Source organism: Ammospiza caudacuta, chromosome 4 (genome assembly GCF_027887145.1).
Source record: "Ammospiza caudacuta isolate bAmmCau1 chromosome 4, bAmmCau1.pri, whole genome shotgun sequence".
NCBI lineage: Eukaryota > Metazoa > Chordata > Aves > Passeriformes > Passerellidae > Ammospiza > Ammospiza caudacuta.
In genome coordinates this window covers 57,202,112-57,226,700 of record NC_080596.1, presented here as the reverse complement: position 1 = coordinate 57,226,700, position 24,589 = coordinate 57,202,112, and the positions used below count along the sequence as shown (strand labels likewise).

The window sequence follows — 24,589 nt, the reverse complement described above, 5'->3', positions numbered from 1 at the left end:
CTCCCTAAAGCAACAACCCCTCATTTCTTTCCCACTCCCACATGATTTCTATCAGAAAGTTACTGTGATTTGAATGAGAAGCACCATGTTAAAGAAGAGAGAAAAAGCATGATGAGTACCCTAAAAGGCTGTCAAACCCAGTATTTTTTAGTGTCCTTTTAAGTTGTAAGTGAGCTTTTTGTTAAATTTTCAAAGATACTTTTGATATTTAGTGGTAGTGTTACTATTCTGCTGTTACTCTAGAATAAAGGTTAGTGCCTAGTCCATAGCATTGTAGTCCTAATTCCCTTTAATAAAAACAATTAATGGTCATGAAGCAAATAATTTTAAAATTTTAATTTCTCTGTGGTGTATTTGTGCATAGAATTTGTATTATGTTGAAAGAAGAGGAAATTTTGTGAGGAAAGATTGAGCAACCTGATGTTTAAAGGCATTCCTCTTCACTTAAATGTTGATTCATAGGGTGCCAATGGTAATTTTTACATCAGCAGGACATTATTGAGCACAGACATTTAACTATTTGGATGCTTAATGAGATTTAATTTACTTTTATAATTTTTAACTTGCTGTGTAAAACTTCACCTGTTCTTGAAATAAATTCAGATTTGTGATTTAGATTTATGATCTTTATCTAAATTTTTTTCCCCGAGATTTAAATGTATCTAATATTTGTGGTATTTGGAAGGATTTCTAGCGCAAGGTAGAAACTATGGTTGTTGGCATGGTTTGATCTGGGTGGGCTCCAATAGTTTATACTCCAATAGTTTATATAGTCCTCATTTTCCCATTGGTCACTGACCTTTTTTTTTTTTCCTTTCAAGTCTGAAACCTCAAGATTGCCTGCATTTGTGCCAGATAAAGACAAATCCCCCAAGTACTGCTGTGTAAACCTTCCGGATGGCTCATCCAGCAAAATGGCTGTGAAGTCAGGGTTCTCCATCAAGGAGGTGCTCGCTGGGGTCTGTGAGAAACATGGCATCAACATAGCTGCAGTGGACCTGTTCCTCGTTGGAGGTGATAAGGTACTGCATATTCCTGGGCTTTTTTGGAGGTGTTTTCCTCCCCATTTCACAGATAAGGAATTCTGTTCTCTCCATACTGACACACATGTCCTGGTTCTGCCCATAGCTTTACGTTGGCAGTGCTGGTTAATTGAAGGAGAATTGAATTATCCATGAAGAAAGCAAATGTCTGGTAGTAGATGCTACTGCATTAAAGCCCTAAAACATAGTGACATTCAGTTGCTCAAAGATGAATGAGATGCATTAATGGTAGAAATGAGGTACAGGTTTTAATATTGAGGAAAATTTCCAAGACAGCAATCTGTGGGGATGATGCAGTGTGTGTGAGATGGCTCTTAGTCAACCGAAATGTTCTCCAATTCAAAGGGAAGTTGTGGACATGAAGTATTTATTCTCTTAAATTCATGCTTTTGATCCATCTAGATGATTGCAATGACAAAAATCAATGAATGTTCATAGTTATGGGCTTTTAAAGCTTTTAAGGACTGTTAGCTGGCTGTATTTTCTAATGCATTATTCTGTGTTATTTATATAAGTTGAAGAATCTAGGTTTATTTTAACAACCAAGTTCCTGAACACCTGCTGACTCCAGTGGAAATTGAATTTTGGTCATTGTTTCACACCTAGCCAAAAGAAAACATGCTTTAATCATGTTCCATATTGTAAAGGAGCAGTCACTGGAATGAGTGCAGCCTATATTAATAATATTCCGAGTTACCTTAAAAAAATTTAACAACACAGCTGCTCTTTTTTACATAGTTTAGAATTAATTTGCTCTCTGTTCTTTTATCCCTGACATGTTCTGCAGCCCCTGGTGTTGCACCAGGACAGCAGCATCCTGGAGTCTCGGGACCTGCGCTTGGAAAAACGCACTTTATTTAGGTAAGAGTCAAAAATAAAGCCTTCCTCTGGCCTTTCCCTCCCTGCTTCCCAGTTTGCTTTTTGTAAGTGCAATAAAGGAGATATTGCCAGTTCCCTGTGCAGTGAAAGAGGAGGCTGTGCAGCTGCAGGAGGGGGCTTCCTGGATTGCTCTTAGGATACAAGTGAGATTTTGATGGCAGTGTTCCAGTTTAGGGACATTTAAATATTATTGTGATGTCAAAATGCTCAAGCTGAGGCAGCTCTGAAAGCATTGGACAGATGTGTGGGTCCAGAGGGACCTTCCACATCAGAAAGACATGTTTAGTAGGTTGGAGTAGCACAGAAAGATATAGAAATTGAACTGTAAGTCTCCTAGCCTTAAACTAAATGGATGTATTTATTGATGACCTGTTCCCATTCAGTTTTATCTGTATATATTTGCCCACCTGGAAAATTACAGTAAGACTAATTGTATAAATAAAAATCCTCTGATGAACCCTGAATCTTAAAGTCAATGTTAAATTATGAGTATGGATATAATATAATGCAGTACATTATACATTTAGTTTTATGTAATATATTTGGTAGCATGTGTTTTTTTCAAAATAACATTTGTAATTTTTTTCCAAAATGAATCCAAACTAATGCTATGAAAACTCCTGAAATAATTATTTCAGGAAAAAGTATTGAAGCAAAATGTACTACATTACTGACCTGGACTTTTGAAGTGAATGAAGTTTATTTTGTGAGGAATTCCTTATTTTGGCTCTATATTACTTTTCCTTAGGAAGCTAGGCTAGTTTCTATTTAAAGGTACTTCAGGTTAATAAATACTGCATGGCATATTCAATTTTTAGATTGAGATTGAGCAGTCTTTTATTAGGTGTGAGCTTGTTGAGTCTCCAAGTTAAAAAGGAACTTGAAGTAGGCAGTACCATATGTTATTTGTGTGTTAATTAAAATGTAGAAATGTTCTGCATTATTCCATTCTCTGGGTAGATACTATGTAAGCAAATATAGTCAAATATTTGGAACATTTTCAGACAAAGGAGAAATACTATGTGGGTATACTTAGTTACCTCAGTGTTTGCCACTTTTGTATCAATTACCAGCTAATGATTAAAATTGAAATTTTCAATTTAGTAACTGTTGAATTCAAAGAAAATATAAAAGACAAAGTTTCAGTTATTCTGGCTTCTTGTGAAAGAGAAAAGTCAACATGACTTAACATCGTGTTTAATTTTTGTGAGATAATAATATCTGATGATGATGTACATTTCTTCTGATTGTTTTGTTAGTAATAAGCTTGTCCTTGATTTCACACTATAGTACCATTGCAATTAAATGAGGTTTATGGAGGATTCAGGGCATAGATGAAGAGCATTTAAAAAAAAAAATAAGCCAAAACCAAATCAAAATCAAAGCTGGGCACAGTTCTGTGCAGGGACATAGATGCTAATGAAAGTTGTTTGGGTTTAATTTTGTAAAAAAAAATTGTATTTAATTATTCTTTTACTGTTTTAATAATGAAAAATTGTAAAATATGCTCTGAAAAGAACTGTCTTTAGCCTGTAAATTCTAAGTTAATTACTTTTACACCTTTGGTGTATAAGTTTCTCTTATACCGATATTTCATTGTATGGTGGCACCAACCCAAAGAAGTAACACTGGAATTCCACAGTGTTAGTCTGCTTAAAAATTAAAATATTTGTCCAAATCCATCTCATGTAATTGCATAACAAGTTGTGAGTCTGTCTTGTGGAACTGAGAAGAAATATTTTTCTTGCATCCAAATCTACAGTTGAGGCATGGAGTCACTTGGGAAGGACTCCTGGACCAAACTGGTCAGAGAAATCTCCCTGTAAATATGGAAGTGCTGTGGAATGCTTTTTCTTGGTCTGAAATAGACTGCCTCAGGCCTTCACTCAGTTCTGGCAAGCAAAACGGTAGAATTTTTATTTGTGTTAAATAGAAGTTATAATAAATTAAATATAATAATAAAGAAATAAAAATAAAATAATAGATTCGTTGTTGCTTCAGTTAACATACATTCATGCTACTGCGGTTCCAGCTAGCTACTAGCTGTAAATTGTTACAACTATGTGGTAGATTTGATTTGACATATTTCTGTTCACTTTATTTACTGGAGTATTCCACACTTGATGTTGCAATTGCTGTGTTGCAGGCTGGATCTTGTTCCTATCAACCGGTCAGTTGGTCTGAAGGCAAAACCCACCAAACCAGTAACAGAGGTCTTAAGGCCTGTTGTTGCAAAATATGGTTTAAATCTTAATGAACTTGTGGCAAGACTAGTAAGTATTCTTTGATGTAATTCAAGCAGCAATATTTTCTGTCTGCAGAAGATCATATGATAGTCCCTGGAATGATTCCTCTTCCCTGAGAATTAGGCATTTAAATATCTACAGCTATATTTTGAGATAAAATGCATTGTAATTATAACCATTATGCTTAGTAGTAGTTACCTCAAATATTTAGTCTACATCTGTTTTATATTCTCTTCATAATAAACCCAACATCCAAAATAAGCAAGCCTGAACTTTGCTTCTTCCAGAGCTCAACTCCCATTATTAGCCAGGGAAAGTTGGTTGGATTAAAGCTTTTGTTCCATTGTCCTGGGAATCATGAAAGTTGCCACAAATCCCCTTGCAGAAATATTTTGTTAAAGCAGACTAATTCAACTTCTCTACTACTGAACTCTTGGCTGGCATGTTCTCCTTTCTTTTGTGCTGGAATACCTAGGAATGTAAAGTTAATTTTGTGGTATTTCTAGTATGTAAGCTGTCTTGGCTGAACCAGTCCAAGTTTTTAAGATAACTGAAAAGCATGTTGGAATAAAGATAACTTCATTTAATGAAATTACAAAACTAATGAAATAATACAATCAGTTCAGAATAAAAAATAATCTAAAGTGTTCTCTGAAAAACATGACTTGCTGAGCATACACACACTAATGGTGCTAGAGTATTTGAGCACACTCACAAATTGGATGATTTTTTTTTTTCTCCATGTATCATTTTCCCAAATTCCATTCTTCTCACAGAATAGGGTTACACTCATTGAAATCAAGGTAGTTTTACACCACTGGAATAAACGTTTTTATAACGGTAGAAGGATAGATTGAAGCTACTCTGAAGCATAAAAATGCCTTGCTTGTTTTCTTTCAAAAATGTCAGACTGCATACATTTGTTCTGAAAACAGCTTTTTCTCTATTACATACAAACTGTGATCCGACTTTAGAGTGGTGAGCAGGAGCCCCTTGATCTTGGTGTCCCTATATCTAATCTGGATGGCCAGCGGGTTGTTCTAGATGAAAAAGAACCATCAAAGGGTAGAGGTAAGTTTGTAGAAAAGCTTTTGTTTGTGGTTCCAAATCAGTGTTACAAACCCTGACTATGGTTAGTTTTTCCTGTTTCTGTGAAGGTGAGGTAAATGTGAATAAATTTGTATCTATCACATATAGCATATATTCTTTTTAACTAAAAAGCAGTGCAGCTTCTGAAGATTGAAGATTAATGTAATCTGTGATAGCAGGTACTTTTACTGTTGCTGTAAGAAATTTTGCAGTAGTAATGTTCGAATTTTTTGTTTGCACTGAGCCACAGATGCACCCACAAACTTAGGAACATAGCACCCAGTAATAATAATGAGAATCAAGTGCCAAATATCTTTGGTGCATTTGGCAATTATTCAGCAAGGAGCATTCTGTGTAAGGAAAACAGATGCAGTTTGTACAGCAGCTGCATATGCTGCTATCATAATATCCTTCTTAAAATGAGAAAGTACCAGAGCCTACTTCTCCAGTTTTAAGTGATGATTTTTGAAAATAACACCAAAAAGGATAAAAACTCATGACCCTAGGCAACATAATCGGAAAAATAAAAATTTATCAGCTAAACAGTTGACAATCTCTTGGCACAATTAACACTCTAGATTAATGTAAACACCCTTATGAGTAAAGGTTTGGTTTCATTAGGAGACCTTTTTAGAGATATCAAACACTTATTTTCAAAAACCAAATTAGATATGGTTAAATTAAATAGACTTAGAGCAGAGATCCTCTTCAAGGAAGAGCTGGGATAATAAAGATGGAGGTATATATTGAGGAGAATCAGATTTGTCATTTTCCTAACCAACAGAACCAATTGTTATTTTGAAAAACAGTTTCGATCTAAATACTTTCACACATAATTAGGTTAAGGATTACAAGTAAAGCCTAAATCCAGTGTGCTGCCAGCATCTGTAAAAGCCTAAATCATAGAGAATCATTCTGGCAGTGATTCTGTGGCAATGTACCAGTGAAAGGGGGCAATGATTCTGTGTTACTAAATTTGCTGTAGGCAGATTTAATTTGATGGAAGCTTTTGATTACTTAGACAATGGTAAGGAACATACAGCAGAAATACAAAATAATTGATGTGTGAAACAGGATGGAAAAGATTTAACATAGCCTTTCAATGGTCTTTTCTGCTGATTTTCTTTTTCATTTTTAAATTATATTGTTGAGAATTGTGAACTGAATGATCAGATTTTACGATTATTTTTTCTAAATCAACTGAAAATTTAGTGCGTAAATGAAACTTCAGCATCCTTTAACTTTAAAAATAGTGGCAGTGTGAGGAAAATCTGAAGATGAGAGGCATATTCTGGTGGGGTTTTACTGAAAGATATCAGGGTTATCAACTGTGCTCACTATTTTCTGAGTACTGATTAGAGTGATTTTAAAGCAAAAATCTGTTGTCCCTTAAATCTTGCTTCTCTAGGGAATTATAAATTGGTAGTTACAGAAGGTGACTACCTTATTTATGTTCAATGTTTACAGAGAAACAAAGAGGCGTGTTAGTAAAACAGACTGCAACTGTATCTTCAAGAAGTCAAGGATCTACTGTAAGTCTTCTGCAACGATTTTTCTCCATTAGATCATCTTCTGTTTCCTTCTAGAATTCTGTATCAAAGGCTGCATTCACACATGATTTTGAATCGGCCAAATTCTGTAACTACATTGAATATAGCTGTTATCTGTCTGATAGTTTTCCACTGTCAACAGCATTTTATTTGTGAAGAACTTTGTCTTCATGATGAATCAGTTAACTCTTTCACTGTGTTGTGTTTGTTGTTTTGTGTCTCATTGGCTTATCTGTGTTTGAAAATAATTGAGCTACTCTGTAGTTCAAAGGCCATTTCTGTCACGTGAATTCTTCAGAGTAAATAATAAATAATATTATATTTATTTCTACATTTTTTTTGGGAACTACTATGGCAAATGTTCTTTGCCATAATCAAGACTAAACTAAAGCATTTATTGTGATGTTAGAGAAATGTGTTTCCAAAATAACTTTCCTCATTCCTTTAGGCCATATTATGTATACAATAATAGAGCCTGAATGTAAGTAGTACCTTAACTTTCCTTCTAATGCAGGGAGAGGGAAGAACTCTAGGAAAGTCTAATTCTATCAAAATGAAAGGCGAAAATGGAAAAAATGCTAGGGAAGTCCGGCTGTCAAAGAGAGAAGACTCTATTGCAAAGATTGGGAAAAAAAAAAGTCACAAAATAAATTTGGATGAAGCAGAGGGTATGTGAACTTTATAGCTTACATATTAACATAAGTAGTCTTAGAAAAAAATTGTGTCTGTGTAGATACCATGTGTTTAATACTGTGTTGTGAAAATCATAGTCATGACCATTATATTTTTGTTTGGTGTGTTTGAATTGTGAAGTTTTTATAAGTTGAAAATTTAAAAATACCTGAACACTGATGTAGGTGTCCAGTGGGATTTTCAAAAGTGAGGGGTACCTAATTCCTGTAAAATAAAAGGGGATTAGTTACTCCGCTGCAGTTGAACATCCCATTTGATACTCTCTGTAAGCTGTGTAGAAGCTTGGCTTTCTGTTCACCTCTATATAAGTGTTTGACAGGCACTGCACAGTAGTGTAGACCCAAATGTACTCAGGTAAGAATTTTTGTAAGTTTTCTGCTGAACTCTGTAACAGCCAGAGCAGGGCAATCAGATTGTGGAGGAGATGTGATGGGCAACAGAAAAATTTGCATTCAGCAAAAGTTGTTTAGAAGTAGAAATAAGCAAAGAGGTTATTGGTAATCTTGCATTTCCTGAGTCCTATTTTTACCTTTTTTACATCCTAATAGTTCTGGTGATATCATTGGAAAAAAAACTCATGAGAGAATTTGCTTTCTTATAGAAAGATGTCCATGGGCAAAAGAGAAATAACAATTATGTAGCACTAGAAATTTTGGCATAACACCCTGTGCCCTAGGACTTGAACTGAAGTGATGACCTGTCAGCCCTACACGCTCCTCCCTATTTTCCCATGAAGAAAAACAAACCTCAAAGGACCATATTTGACCCACAGAATAAAATTTACTGCTGAAGTTACCCCATATGCATATCCAAAACCTGGTTATGCACATTTATACAGCAAATGAATGTTTACCTTTGAATGTTCATCTGTGAATAAACATCCACTGACTAGAACTGAAAAAAAAATGCTATGGCTAAAACTTCTACTGCAAAATATATGGTTTTTTCATATAAGTGTTATTACAATATATTAGTGCATTTTAAATTATTTTCTGTTTCTTACTCTTTTGTTAACTTGTTTTCCACATTTTAATACTTTCATTTTTTTTCCTAGGACTGAGTAAAACATTAACATAATTTGAAAACTTCAGAATTCGAGGCTTTCACATTTTATTTTGAGTTTTGTGATATTTGTCAAAGTTTGAAAAATGCATACCAAATGTTGTAGACTGTTTTTTAATGCAAAAACAAACAACTGTTCTATGAACTTTGAAATTTCAGAAACATTTTTGTATGACACATCTTAGAAATGTTGCATGTTTTAATATGCCTACCGCCATTTTGCAAAACTTTGGCAATAAGAAGCATTTTGAAGCTTCCATCTTGGCTACATTCAGATTTTACAGCATTTGAAAAAGCATGTTAAAAAGTCATTTTTATGAATACATTGCAAAGCCTGCCAAGTATGAGTAGAAGATTTAGGAATAAGGTCATACAAGTGCAAGTGTACGACTTCATATTATGCTAAGTTAAAATGATACTAATGTTCTGTTGCTTTATTCCTTAATGGCTTTTGCTTCAAACAGTATTTATAAGCTGGGTTGGAACTGTTGATTTTATTTAATTTGTTGGAGATGGCCTTTTAAAGCATCTTTTAATATTCTGTAGTTAAAGTGCTTTCTTCTTGAAAAATTAGGACATGCAGAGACCCTATATTAAGAATTACATATTTTTATATGTCTATGTTTTGTACCAAAGAGTTTGTTTATTGTTGCAATGCTTCTTTTTTGAGGAGTGGTATAATTCTTGGCTTACAGTTGATAAGTTTCTTGTTGCCAAGTTTTGAAACTTTTTAGAACAGTGTTGATCTATTATGAGTATTATTTATAGAAACATATTAAACCATTGGATATCATTAGGGACATGATCAGAAAATCACTTCTAATTGTGTTAAAGCCTCTTTAAAAAGCTGCCCCATCGCTTTTGGTAATGGCTCCTTGGATGGTTACTGACTATCTGTAAGCTACTGATTCATTGCAGCTCCAGATAAAATGGGGTTACTTAAATCATCATCTGATCATACCCTGTGATGATAACATCCTGGTTTAAAACTATGCCATGAATTGAATTGAAACTGTGATAAAATATAATTACTCTGAGAGAAAGTCAATATAATGAGGAAGTTTGCAACATTCTGAATCTTTGAATGTTCAAATGGCATGCTATTTTTGAGTTAAGATGGGTAAAACCCATCCAGAATATAAAAATGTGCACCCATTGTCTGTAAGACTAGAGCCTTGTTTTGTATAAAGAATTAAAAAATCCTGCATGTGTGTACAGATTTATTAACTGCGTAAAATTGAAGACGTGTTCAAGGCTCAGTGAATTGCAGCTGTTCTAAACTGCAAAACTCTTACAATAGCAATGCTGATGGTCTTAATTATAGTGATGCTAGTGAACATTGCTGCAATTGAAAAAGTTCCTAATTAACATGGGATCTTATTTCAAGGCAGCATTGAAAGAATTGAAGATCTTCATGGAAAATAAATGTGCTGAAAATGTACGTTTTAATAGCATTGCACTTTCTGACAAAAACTTGTCAATTTTGGGTTTTTCCCCAATAGAATTTTTTGAACTCATATCCAAAGCACAAAGTAACAGAGCAGATGACCAACGTGGACTGCTAAGGAAAGAAGACCTTATTCTTCCTGACTTTCTTCGTTTACCACCCACTGGACCAGAACCATCCTCATCTACACCCGCAGGTTCTAAAGGCAAGCGAGTTTCAAAAAGCGATGGCAGTGATGGATGTACATCACCCAGTGGAAAGCAGGAGTCCCTGCAAAACTCTAATGAAAATTCAGTAAAGAAAGTGGGTTACTCAGAAAACAAACATAAGTCTGCTTTGGCAGCGCTCCACAGCCAGAAGACTTTCAGTGTCCCTTTCAGCCCTCCGTTGTCTCCGATTCCGCACGCCCAGGAGAGCAACGCCGCAGTGTGGAAAAGGCAGTCCAGAGAGCTGCAGGCTGAAGGCATTCAGATGGTAGATGATGAGAATGTGGCAGACTTGACTCTTGTGGCTGAAGGAGATATTAGCAGCCCTAACAGCACTTTGCTACCACCGCCACCACCAACGCCACTGTCAGACATCAGTAAACTCACGGAAGCCAACTATCCGCCCCCAACTCCTTTTGCAGGTAATCAGGAAAATTCTGGATTTCAAAGATCCAATTCAGGTATTTCTAGATTTTAATAGTCTTTCCTTTTGTGTAAAACTACTTTTCCTTGGCACTGTTAATCAGTATTTGGCACCCATTAAAACAGCAAAGAAAATTCTCTCCGCACCTTAATTTTTATTTTTTTTTTAACCAAAAAAAGTAGGAAAAAAGATTTTAATTGCCTTAGTCTGTTCTAACTGTTATACTTCTGGTTGCCTTTAACAATGTACTTTTGTTTGGATTTGGCATGTAACCATAAGTGGCCACATGCAGACAAACCTTTGAAATACATCCACATGCTGTAATTATCTCATTCACCCTCAGAGTACAAAACAGGATATCAGCATTTTTGAGCTCTATAGCACTGTTGTGTTCCAGATTTTCTGATCCATTTCTCATAATGAGATACATGATTAGGATTTGGAAGTTTAAGTACTTTAACAAAACCCCTAATTATTGAAAATTGCAGTATTGTTTATGATTAAAATTTTAAATGGATAAGCCTCAACTTAAGATATATTTCACTAATAAATTTGATATTTGTGACAAAAATAAAAATGTTATTTTTTTTAACCCATACTTTGCTACACAGAGAAATAGATTGCATCTATCACACTTTCTCCCAGAATGTTCACATATCAAGTAGCTTTCTAATAGACAATTTTAAAGAAAATATGTAACTTTTTTAGGAAGTAAGTCTCATGGTCTAGCAATATCACAGAGCAATATTAGCCCAAGGCTGAAGTATGGAATTTCTTTATAAACATGGACTCTACTAATAATTGCTGTTACCAGAAACAGGATTTTGAAGACAATGGGTGTCGTGACATTGACATTTACAGTCATTGTACTGTGCATTTTAATGTAAAATATAAGAAGAGGTATCTATGTGCTACATTTATTTTTGATGTTTCACAAACATATGGTGCCATATTTGTATGATCACATTTCTTTGTGATGTGGGAATATACATTTTAATTATTTATCTTTTTACACAGAGTATTTGATACTGTTCTTTATCTGTATTGTTGATGATTTGTAAATACTTCTTTGGTTGTTGGATGCTTATAAATGGCAATGCAAATTATTTCATCCTCTTGGCATTTTAAAAGCCAATTCCTTTATTATAGTATATGAGAAATGTTCTATTAGCGCTACCACTTAATTTCTGAAACTGAGTATTAGACGGACTTGTAACCAGTGCCTATGAATAACAGAACCACAAAATGTACTTCAGACATATTGATGTATATATGCATAGATTTGTGTTGGTGTCTTTCTGATAATATGTCAAGTGTACAACATAGGTATCAATTTGCATATTTTTCAGTGAGAACTGTTTAAAAAAAACCATTTGCACTTAAAAAAAACTTCATGAATTTACAATATTTTAATGCATGCCATAAGTTTCTGTGTAACCACTGAGCTGTAGCTTTCCCTTTTCCCACTTTCTACTTTTTACTTTGTAGAAATCTTTGTGTAGTTTTCACATGTATTTTGTATCCTTGTTCTCTCAGGAGTAATAAATTCTAGCTCTAGTTACGCAAACTGGTTTTAAGCTTTCATTTTATGCATTATTTTAAAAATTCTTTCAGTCCCGGATTAAGAATTCTGATTGAAATTACCTTCTTATGACAAACAGATAAATAGACATGAACAAGCAATTACCATGAGACAAAGCTGACAAACATTAGATTTATTAATAATTTAGACATCCAAGGGCAAATGCTGTCTTGAGATGCTGATGGGTCACATGTAAAATCCATAGCATTGGCATGTGCTCCAGAAGGCAGATAAGACGAGATTTCTTTGGAATTAGTCATAACAGGAACTCCTGAAAGGAGAATTTCTTCTGTCTTTGGGTTCTTGGGCTAAACTTTATATTCATTACTTTCCTTCTTATTTTAAACTAAAGCAACTCTTCCCTGGTCTTTAAGAAGTGAGCTGGAGATCTCAGCTTGTTTGATGTGGAATAACCAAAGTAACCACCTCTTTATTTGGTAGACTTGGGTAAGAAATGAGGGGTTGGTTGGGTGCTGGAGACCACACTACTCTTTTCACTCTTTGAGATGGGTCCTACATAACAGCGCTGTGAAGCCTAATTAAAAAAGAATAATTCTGCAGAGAGGCGTGTTGTGCTGTTAACTAGGTCTCATTGTGTTCTGGGGAATGAAAATCCAGTTTTTCCAAAAGTCACTGTGTTCTCACATATTTGTGGGCCTCCAAGAAAAAAAATAAAGCAGTTGAAAGTCCTGTGGCAGTTCCCCTTCTAAAATGATTCAGACTTTTTCAAAACAAATAAGTAATACCATTCATATTTAATTTATTTTTTTTAATGAATTTTAATTAGCATGTATTTCAGCTAGTGTTCTATACTTTCAGTGGTGATTGCGCCTTATCATTTTGTCATAGTCACCCATGAGTAAGTAATCTAACTAATTTTGCAAAACTGAAAATCTAAATTTCTTTTCGCTTTCTGACAAACCAGATTTTTTTTTAGATATAACAAAAATTTTTAAAAAATATATAAAAAACCTTCCTTTTTTGCTACAATCTTATTGCATATATTAGATGCATTCTACACTCCTCACACACTACTATTTAATGGGAACTGTATTCTATAAAAGAACGGTGATTTTATGGAAAAAATGTGGGGTGAATCAAAAGTTTTCTATTTTCATGACTGGAGTTTGCATGGAAAGGCTGTTTGATGATGTACATAATTATAATAAAGACTTCTGGAAACTCTCTCCAGTCAAGAATTGAAATCTCAAAGGACTAAATCATTAATAATGGTTGCTTTTTTAAGTGCTTTAATGGTTGTTCATTCATAACCCCCATCAATGGAAATTGCATTTCTGATTGGTTTATTCAATTAAAATGTTGGGATATAAAGACAAATAATGACTTCATAATTTGCAGAGATCTCTGGTCTTGGTTCCAAATAGGCCTAAAGACAAATGACGTGTGTGCTTACCCTGCACATTTTGGGCTTATAAATGCTGGGAAAAGGACTGGGAGGAGTGAAGGGTCCCTCATGTTCTGCAGGGGGCAATTTGCTGGTGTAGCAAAGCCAGGCCAATGTCCATCCCTCTAATGGGTAACACTTGGGTTTTTTTAACTTGATGATCTAGAAAGGAAAATATGAACAATGGAAGTCAGCAAAATAAGGTTTGCATCACTCAGAGCTATTGAGAACACATTTTCAAGCTCAGTTCTTAACTTTCTGAAATAATTGAAATGTTTTTATAATGTATTAATACTTAGCTATGAAGTAAATAGCAAATAAAATAGCAACACAAGAATCATTACTCTTTCTAGTTGCGTTACTCATCAAGAGAAAATATCTTTATTTTGAATAAGCCTGCTAGTTCTGGCAAATTTCCCACTTTAAAAACCAGAGGTTGCTGGAATCTGAAGACATTCTTTCATGTTTCTGCATATAATGGTGGTCCCATCTGTGGAAGAAATAATTACTGTGTGGTGTGATTGGCTTGAAGTGATGCATTCATTTTTGAAAGTGTCAAAACGCTGATTGAATCCCCTTGGCTTTTATTTTGTTTTATTTTTCTTTTTTTAATTGCCTGGTATAGTCTGGGTATTTTGAACATTGCCCAGTTTTTCCCAAGAGGCTGGACACATGTGTTACCCATGGGGAAAGGCAGCCTCCCAAACCTGTAGACTCCTCAAGAGCTGTGTTAAGCCACAGGCCTTGCACTGAATTGTTTATTTGCAATATTCCACAGGTCTGAGTTGTTAATGATGGCTTTTGCCTCTACTACAAAGTAGGTGGGTATTTTGTCATGATAGCAACTGGGCTGTTTCACTAAATACCATTTCAACCTAGATAGGACAGTTTGCAGCAATCCAGACTGAAGAGCACAGACTGGAGGTTTGAGTCCATCAAATTGTTCTTCTTTCTCTTAAAAAAAGACAGCCGTTCTTTTTGGGGCATTTTTTTTTCAGCTAGAATGAGAATTATTCTCAAAACGACACTAGAGTTACAGTCAGTGGAATTGTCTGCCAAGTATGAAGGTCTTTTTTTTTTTAAGGAGATGTATAGACTGGATCCAGCACTGCAACTGAAAAGTTTATTCAAAACCATCTTTTAGCAAGCCTATGGTGCCATTGGTTAAGATAGAAAGCCAGATAGGGGAAATAAAAGCATGGCAAACTCTCTGTAATATTGCATAGTGGAATGTCTATGGAAGTTAAAGAATTAATTTAGTTTAAAGTTATATAGCTTTTTTTAAAAGAAACTGCTGTTTTTCTGAAATAGATTTGTATCCTCGAAATAAACTTGCTTACTTTCTTATTGGAAAGAAATCTTTCAAAAATGGAATAGTTAGTACCAGTGCTACGATGTTTTTGTTGTGAAAGATAAATGATGCAGAAATAAAATGCAGAATAGTCTCTCAGAGTCTGGTATATGCTATGGTTCCAAAAGCCCCCCAAAAAATCCCCAGCTGATCATTTTTATTATTCACAAAAAGGATGCAGGACCCCACAGCTGAAGAATAGAGATCAGATAATTAGAGCAGAGATCAGTGGTATTTCTGTGACTTTAGGTTTTTTTGGCTACTAAATGTTTCAATTCTAATGGTAATGAATTCCAAGTGGAAAAAAGTTTGTGGTAGTTAAGGAGATTAAGAGGTCATTAAAAGAAATCACATTTCTATCTTCAAAATTTGAAAATAAACTTTTTTCTGTAATAAATGATACGATACTTATGTAACTAATATTTTATATAATCTCTTAATTCATGTGGCATATTTTAGAGACAGTCCAGTGGTGTTCCCTATGTAAATCAGGATAACCACATGAATGAAAACATAAATAAAAAATCAAGAAGAGGGGGTGATTATGATGTAAAAGATGTAAGAGTAATTTAAATCATTATTTTTAACAAAGGCTGTTTTCATGCGGTAACTTATATCCTTTACTGGTTCTGTGTAAATTTATAGAAGATAATTGGATTCTGGATCAATATAAAGAAGTACCCATGAGAATCCGGAAATACTAAGGCTGGGATGTGTTAATCCTCTTTTAATCAGAGCATGATTCAATGAGAGAATTACATGTAGTACATGACTGTGAGCCACAACAAACTGAGGAGAAGGGAAGTTTAGAGTAGACAAATGGGGAGCAAGGAAGACCTTGGGGGATGATTATTTGAAATGTAAACTTATTTTGATCAAGCAACAGGATAAACATTTTAGAAAGAATTGCAAATTTTATCACTGACTGGATGAAATGTTAGAAAAATGGCAGCTGCCCATTGAACCAAATGCATGTGGGCCAAACCCAGATCTATTCAACCCATGGCAGCATTTGGATGATGAAATGAACTTTGCTGAATTATTGGTGAAATGTACCCGGTAGCCCAGTGAAACCACATTTTAGACATTCATAATTGAAAAATAACCTAATGAATGGCAGATTAAATTAAAATGGATTCAAGTAATTCAATCCACTATCTCCCAATATAGGACTCTGCAATAATTAAACCCGCTGTTACCGACCACTGATGAAAAACCAAAACAATAAATGCTGGAAGATCACACTGAGGGCTGAGTATGTGCAGGCTGCTGCAGAGTTCTTTTATCATATCTACTGCTTGGAAAGTAGTCAAAAATGTTTCAGGTTTAGCAGTGGAGAAATGGAAAGTTTGAGCAAACTGGACAGTGTTATTGAGGGCACACATGTCTGCCTGGATCAAAATTCAGAACTTTTAAATTTATTTGTGGAGTGCTCCTGGATTTTAAATGACATTGTGTGCAGTTCCCTTCAGCTGCTGTTGTAGCTGTGCACATGAAGGGTCCCTGCCTTCAGCAAACACAGATTTCAGTGCTCCCTCTTTTGCATCTGTATGCCACTGGTGAGCTCCCTCTTCCATGTGATATTTCAAATTTGTCCTTCTGAATAATGTTTGGTGCTTTGTTCTTCTTGTGAATGCTTTGGAGATGAGTGCAATGAAAGAATTTCCATCTGCCCATTTCTAAACTTAATGCTGCAAATGTACTCACAAAATTCCCAGGAAAAATGTAAATAAACTGGTAATGTAGAGTATTGCTGCTTTGTAGCACAACCCATTTCCTGGCTCGATGCCTTCATTTTACTGAGTCAGATTTCAAGGCACTGAGCATATGCTGCAGTTGCTGTTTCATCATGCAAGTGAAATTCAGCATATAAAGTCAAATTTCCTTTGAAAATATTTAGCATAAACTGTATGTAGGAATCTTTTATTAAGTCTGCTTTCTCCTTGGTGCTGTATCAATTACGAGATAAAAAGAAGGAAACTGCCAAAGAAAATTTACCTCTGGTATTCTAAAACTTTGATGTAAAGTATCCTTTTCCCTTCAGAAGCATAAATCACTGTACAAACTTTAAAAAAAAAAAGATTCCTGCAGTAGTAACAGTATGTCAGCCAGTGTGGAAGTCATTCATCCACTACTTAAAAGAATCCATGTGTGGGAGGGCTAATATGTAGAAGTAGCATTTCCTAACAGTTTAGGACAGAAAGGGATAGGTGTCTGTCTGAGAGTGAAACTGACAGATTATGTCCATGTTAAGGAGAAGTTATTTATATTGATGTATTTCCAGGACCCTGAAATAGAAGTGACCACCAAAGGGCTCCTTTTCTCAGCCTCATGTAAGAAAACGCTCTCTCAGGCGGTGTGGCACCACCTTGGGGCAGGCTCCGTGGAGTCAGAGGCTGGAGCAGTGTCTGCCCAGGCCCCCGTGTCACAGCACACCCCGAGCTGCCTGGGAGACTGATTGCATCTGGGGATGGAACAAGCCTGTAAACCTCCAGTCCCAGGAACTGCCCCTGAAAACTTCATGCTTCTTTTCACAAGTTATATCCTAAGTTTTATGAAATACTTCAAACAGATTTTTATCTGCTCTAAGTCAGTACAAAATCATTAATCTGGAGCTCATTTCCTTTAACTGAGATCAGATCCTCTCTGGCATTAGAAGTCAAATGCCTGGGATCAATGGTATGAAAAGCGGGATATTCTTGTTATCTTTCAGTAGAACTTAGAGCCATCTAAATAGTTAATGATTTTCACAAGAACAGTAGGATTTTAGCAAAGGTAGAATGATGAGTGAAACACTCAATTTACATGAAAGAGATTTTATTGAAAATCGTAACTAAAATTTAGCACATTGGTATAGAAACAATATAATTGCAAGGTGTTGTGAGCAGGCCTTTAAATCATCAAGAATCTGCATTAGACTTAGAGTTATATGATCCTCTCATCTACATTTGGCTGTTAATGCTGCTCCTGAAATTTCCAGGTTTTTTGTGGAATTCCCTGTGTGGAATTTGGCCACATGCTCCCTTATTCCTAAACTACCTGGAAGACAGTGTCTTGTGATCTTTTGCTTAGATCTTAAAGTTGGAGGATTGTTTAATACAGAAGAAGATTTCCCTTTGTCTTTATAAATATAGTTCTCCATAATGACAATATTAAATTTAGAGTGATTGAGAATAATACACAAAATCCAAATATCACAAAAAGAGAAATATTGGTAACAGAAACCAGGAGATCAGCCAAAACAGTGCCTGATTGTAGTCACCTTTGGAAAAATGCAGGTGGGTGCAGTTAAGCCTTCTAAGCAGTCATTTGGCTGTGAGTCTGTAACACAGCAGATCTCTGGTTTAAAGACAAAGTATGACCTGCATCTTCCCATCTTTAAACCAGCTGGAACATATCAACAAGATCAGATGCACAAGAAAATTTCTCAAGAGCTGTGTGGAATGCTTAGCAAGGGAGGAGATTACCAATAGGGATGAAACAGGCTGGAAATTCACCTGTGTGGCTGCTGCCCTAAGCCGTGTCTTCCTTTCTCTACTGAAGTTAGGTAGGACATCTGAGAGATTAGATATGGGAATGTAATAACGTTCCTGACACGCTCCATACATGGCAAAGCATCTGCAGAGTGTTCCATGGAGGTATTCATCACTTCAGTCAAGAATATGTGAAGTTTTCCCTGTGAAGGCCCTCTGCTTCACTGTCTTCCAGGTAGTTTAGGAATAAGGGAGCATGTGGCCAAATTCCACACAGGGAATTCCACAAAAAACCTGGAAATTTCAGGAGCAGCATTAACAGCCAAATGTAGATGAGAGGATCATATAACTCTAAGTCTAATGCAGATTCTTGATGATTCTTAGATGGTGCCCTGCACAGCTGAGTGTCTTCAGGCATTTGTTACTCAGAAAACATGAGAAGGAGACCAGTGTAAGAGTTTTACAAACTGCATGGAAACCTCATTATAAAGCTCCACTAAGTACATGCAAGTCTTGATTCTACTTAAAAACTTGTGCTATACATTTATGCACAAGCTGGTTTGGCAAATCTCGCCTACTATTTGTGTTAAATAGCCTTGCTCCATAAAAGATTTTTCTTAAAAAAGTGAGGAAAAAAATTACATTGAAATATTTTTTCTGTGTAGTGCTACTCTTGAAATCATCTTCCTATTTGGTGAAGATGAGCTAAGATATTTTCTACCCTGACAGGAAAAGTGAAATCATCTTCACAGTATCCTCCCTTAGTAATTCCACATTCTTTTGAACTGGTATTTTAGACAAGATGTTCTGTATTACTGCCCTGCCTCTAGTAGTAATTTATTTGATGCTGCAGAGAGATTGCTCCTAAAAAGGACATTAATGGAAAAATATGTCTATAATGTGGACATGTTCTTGTTCATATGAGCTTATGTCTTGTGAAGCCTGGGAACAAACATTGACCTTATTTCTGCTGTGTTCCTATTGGGCAGCTTGCACACCCAGTTGCTTCGTGTGCTGACTCAGTGACACCATAATTCCAAGACTTAATGACATTTCTTATATTTAACTGTAGAAGGGCTTAGCACCCAAATAAATTCAGCAATACTTGCACCTTCCATAGTGTTCCTCAACAAGAGTTTCCAGCTCTTTCATCTCTTGTGCCCTGTTAATGCAGGCTGTGTCTTTTGACTGTGGAAAGTGTTTCAACGTAGTCCAAGTCAACAGATATGAGACCTTCCACCTCAATCAAAGATGTTCCTTTGCATGACATTTCATAGGAGGATGTGTTCTGAGTGCTAGGACAGCTGGGTGACTCATGCTCTGTCAATGCCATGTATTTGTGGGAATTTGTCATTAGTAGGCATTTCAGCAATTTGTACCTCTTCTAAAGCAACTTGAAAGGAGAGTCACAGGTCTTTCTCAAAGGGTGTAGAATAGTAGATTAAAGAGATCAAGAGAACAATTCAGTACACTCATGTTAAGATAAACGTTCCAGAACAGAATAATAGCATTTTGCAGCCCAGCCAGGCAAGCAGCAGTTAAAATTAAGGCAACGTTTAGTTTCAGTAGGGAGATTTAAACACAAAGTCTAATACAGTCCCATTAAATATTAGCTGCAATTTAGTAGGCTGAAGTCATGCTGGGCTAGCAGGGCTGGGAGCTTTCTGCCTCTCTGCTCAGCTGATTTGTTTGGAGTTTGATCTAATTCCTCTGAAAACACAGCAAGCATTACTGATGCAAAATACTCACATTACTCATGTGGGCTTCACTGCAGCTAAAACACTAAGCATTGCACTACTGAGGATTTTAACTTATTTTTCTTAAATAGAAAGCTTTAAGCCTCAAGAAGACCCTGGAGTGATTTGATTGAAAGTGTGTGAAAGTGCTTTTTTGGTCTTTTTCATTTGCATTTCCTTCATTCTCCATATCAAAAAGTTCTTGATTACGCTGATTATACATGGAAATTTCTTTTCCTTGCATAAAACTGTACCACTCACTTCATGGAATAAACACAAATTAAATATTTGAAAGACAGCTATGGGATTTAACCACACCAGTCTCATGGGATTTGTGTGGCTAAACATGCTGGTCAGGCACTTGCATGTACTGTGGTGCAAAATTTGAGAATGCTTTGGGTAAAGAATGTCAGATAAGATGGTATATTTTAAAAGATGGATAAGAACATATATGGAAAAAGGGAATTAAATATGAAATTGAAGTCCCTACTTAGGCCTGCTTTTGTGCCTTGAAAGTTTCTCTTTTTTTTTTTTTTTTCTTGGCTCTCAGTTGGATCTAATGAAAGCAGTTCTCTGTTTCTGAAAATGTTGTCCCTCTTTATATCATTATGGGGGGAGCCTCAGTTCCAGAAACCATGTTGATAACTGTGGTGTGAATCCTGAAATCAGCTCCTTCATCCTTCCCTTCTTGCTGCTGTTGACACAGACAAATCAGCTTCTGTACATTTGCTTTCAGAAGCTCCTTGTACTTTGCAGGGTCACACCTAACACAAAACTGGCTTTTGGGAGCTCGAGGGTTTGAACTACAGCTGTCTTGGGGTAGTGATGACTTTGTGTGAATAGGCCTGAATCTTGGCAACTGTGATTTTAGATGTAACTCAGGTGTTCCTTGAGTGTTTAAAGCCCTCAGACGGTTGTGCAGCCCTTCAGAAGGACCTCAATAGGCTGGAGAGGTGGGCAGGGAGGAACCTGCTGAAGTTCAGCAAGGGCAAATGCAGGGGGCTGCTCCTGGGCAGGAACAAGCCCATGGAGCAGCCCAGGCTGGGGCTGACCTGCTGGGGGCAGCTCTGCAGAGAAGGGCTGGGGGGCCTGGTGGACACAAGGTGTCCATGGGCCAGCAGTGTGTCCTTGTGCCTGAGAGGGCCAATGGGGTCCTGGGGTGGGTTAGGAGCAGCAATGGTGCCAGCAGGTCAGGGGAGGATATCCTGCCCCTCTGCTCAGCCCTGGTGGGACACATCTGGAGTGCTGTGTCCAGTTCTGGGCTCCTCAGGACAAGGAACTCCTAGAGCAGGTCAAGCAAAGTACCACTAAGTTGGTCAAGGGTCTGGAGGATCTCTTTTAGGAGGAAAGAATTGGGGAGCTGAGCCTGGTCAGCTTTGAGAAGAAACAACTGAACTGAGAGGACACCTCAGCAATGTTTATAAATATCTGCAGGGAGGGTGGAAGAGGAGAGAGTCAGGCTCTGCTCAATGGTGCTGAGCCACAGAACACAAGGAAATGGGCAGAAATTGATGCACAGGAAGTTCCACCTGAATAAGGAAGAACATCTTCACTGTTCTGAGCACTGGAACTGACTGCACAGAGAGGGTGTGGGGTCTCCCTCACTGGAGATATTCCAGAACCAACTGGACAGAATCCTGGGCCATGTGCTCTGGGATGATCCTGCTTTAGCAGGCAGGTGGGACCAGGTGCCCCACTGGATTCCTTCCAACTTGAACCAACCTGTGATTCTGTGAAGTTGTTTCTTTTATTGTCCTGTGGCTCATAACTGCTCTGTTGCAGTTCAGGACAGTGACCTGCAACTTCAAATAATCCCTTACTAGTCTGCTAGAGAATTAAGCCCTAGCCAAGTAAAAATACTATTTCAGCAGGGTCTTGAAGACCAGTTCAACTGAAGGAACATCTCCCATTCTGCCCCAGTGGAAGGTCCTTCTTCTCCTCCACCCTTGGGTTTGCTGCTGTAAGAATTTTTTTGTTCTAGAGGTGTACAAAATTATACTAATTAGTTATTTTTAATGGAGTATTTTCAAGAACTCTGAAAAATGCTACATTAAGATAGATACATATTAGTATTTCACATTTATCTTTGAGATCCAGTGTTTAGTTAAATTTCCATCAGTAAGTCTCTTTGGTGGATGAATATCCCAGCTGACTACCTTTGGGGCCTCAGAGAAGGCTGCAATATTGAAAACTGCTAAAACCAGAAGATACATAATTCTCTTGTTCTGTGTTTTTTTTTGTTTTTAATTCTTCTGTTAGGTGCAAACAGAAAGAAAAATTATTCACAAGGGACTTCAGGAAACTACTATGAGCAGACCTCTCACAAAGCCAAGGCCAGCAGAAGCTTTAATCCTCCTGGTGTGAGAGGGAACCCTGGAATGGAGCTCCCTGTGAACAGGATAATTGATGTGGATGGGGTCAAGCTGGAAGACTCTGGGACACGTTCCTGTGATGATTCTGAAGGGAACCTCAGCTTTGAAGGTTACATCTCTGAACTGAGATCTTGCCAAGGGAGGATGAGGACTGGAGTTTACCGGACGTCAGACCTTCCCTCTCTGATAACTGTAAAGAGTGAGAAGAATAAGGCCACTGAGAATCAGTACAAAGCTACTTTTGTTTAAATCTCTGCTTTTAATTAAATTTTCTGGTATTTTGCTTGGCATCAGCAACAATGGAGATATGTATTAGAGACATGTTGCTGCAAGATGTAAGTGGTTTTCAATATCCACTTGCCTTCAAAGAGCTGGCTAGAGACCATCACTTCTGATATGAGTTGGAAGTCCTAGAATGAAAAAATAGTATTCCAATGAAAGTATTGAGCTATTTGGTTTTGCTTTTTTTCCATTTCTGTATTATTTTCCCTGGGATGATTCCACTGAACGGTGCAATTAAAATAATTATTTTGAACCCTACTCTTCTTGTCTTTATTCAAGGCAAACTTTCTTTAAATTCCCCGATCCAAACGTTTTATTTAAGATAATTTCAGTTTAATCTTCTAATGGTATTCCCTGTGTTTTAGCAGATTTTTGAAATGTAAGTAAAATCAGTTACTGCTGTAAAAAAGATTTGGATATTTTCTTAATGTCTTCCTGTCTGTCTCATAACACTTGGGAAGAGGTCCAAGTGGAATTCAGTCTTCTCTAATGCATTGTCTGGTTGTATGCAATAAGACATTGTTATACAAGCAGCAAGAAGCAAACAACAACAAACCAACAAAACCAACAACAACAAAAAAACCCTACCCCATCCAACAACAACAAAAAAAACCAAAATAAACCAAAATTGTGAATTTCCTGTGCTGGGAATAGTAGCTGCTTTCATAGCCAACACTGGTGATGTTTCCATACCAGAGATATTTATCTAATTACACAGTGGTGTGATGCTCATTGGGTCCCACCTCACCGCTGGTCTCAGTGCCTTTTTACTTTGGGGAAAGGCAATTTGGTTATTGCCCTTTCAATAAGGGTTCAGTGCCTCTCCTTCTTGTCTATTTTCATTTCAGTTACTCTTCTAGCCTTAGGTGGAGTTCTGAAAAGGAAAAGATATTCAAGACTGCTGAACATGTTGGTTTTGCCACCTGCTCCTTTTCCTGTGTTACCATTTCTTCAGGAGAGGTTATAAGCCTGGACATGCAAAAGAGTGCACAAAGAATTGAGTGTTGAAAATCTGCTCATCATACTGAGGGATATAGAGAGGCTTCTGGGGGGTCACTGGTTTGAAATGATTGTGAGAATTAAAAAGTCATGCTGCATCTCTCCTGGACTGCAGATCCACATGGGTTTAAAGCACCAAGGTAAATATTGGTTAATTCCTCTTTCTCTGCTCCTAAAGCATACCAAGAATAACCAATATTCTGAATAGTTGAGTGTAGGGGGATACAGTATGGATAAATGAAGGTGGTATAGAAAGTAATTTTATCCCCTAAAGAGTTGCAGCTGAGCCAATTACTAAGGCTTAGGAGCAGGCCTGATGTTAACAGGCCACAGCTGTAGCCAGTCAGAAGCGTGTTATAAAAGAGTGGATTGGTTGGTTGGGGGAACTGGAGTCAGTGGCTGCTGTGAGGACAAGGAAGAGTCAGTGCTTAGAGAAGCTGCCTACAAGAAATATCAAGGAGGTACAAAACTCTGGCAATATGGAACCCTTGCAATGTAATGACAACAGTTGGGAGTACTGGACGCTGTCACTCAATTTCTTATACTCAAATGTGTAAGGTGAGAAAGAAGGTGTGTATGATTTTGTAATAACAAATTAAGATTCCTAAAGCTTAATGTTTGAGTGTTACATCAAATACTCCAGTGAGATTAAGGGATACAACACCCATTAGCTTTAATACTTTATATTTTTCTACTGGTAAGGGATTTTGCCTTTGATATTGAGGAAAAATCTTTGTTGACATTAGACTC

At 36.7% G+C, this 24,589-nt stretch overlaps 1 protein-coding gene across 2 annotated transcripts in view; it reads left to right on the top strand.

Moving 5' to 3' along the window:
• RGS12 (regulator of G protein signaling 12) overlaps positions 1-23,025 on the top strand; it is an 85,330-nt gene extending 62,305 nt beyond the window's left edge. For both annotated transcript variants that reach the window (XM_058803562.1, XM_058803563.1), the window contains 8 exons: positions 822-1,022; positions 1,831-1,904; positions 4,069-4,195; positions 5,143-5,239; positions 6,725-6,789; positions 7,322-7,475; positions 10,065-10,637; positions 22,446-23,025. In XM_058803562.1, coding sequence (XP_058659545.1) covers positions 822-1,022; positions 1,831-1,904; positions 4,069-4,195; positions 5,143-5,239; positions 6,725-6,789; positions 7,322-7,475; positions 10,065-10,637; positions 22,446-22,807 — 1,653 coding nt within the window. In that variant the 3' untranslated portion in view covers positions 22,808-23,025. The remainder of the gene's footprint in view (positions 1-821; positions 1,023-1,830; positions 1,905-4,068; positions 4,196-5,142; positions 5,240-6,724; positions 6,790-7,321; positions 7,476-10,064; positions 10,638-22,445) is intronic.
• The last annotated feature ends 1,564 nt before the right edge of the window (positions 23,026-24,589 follow it).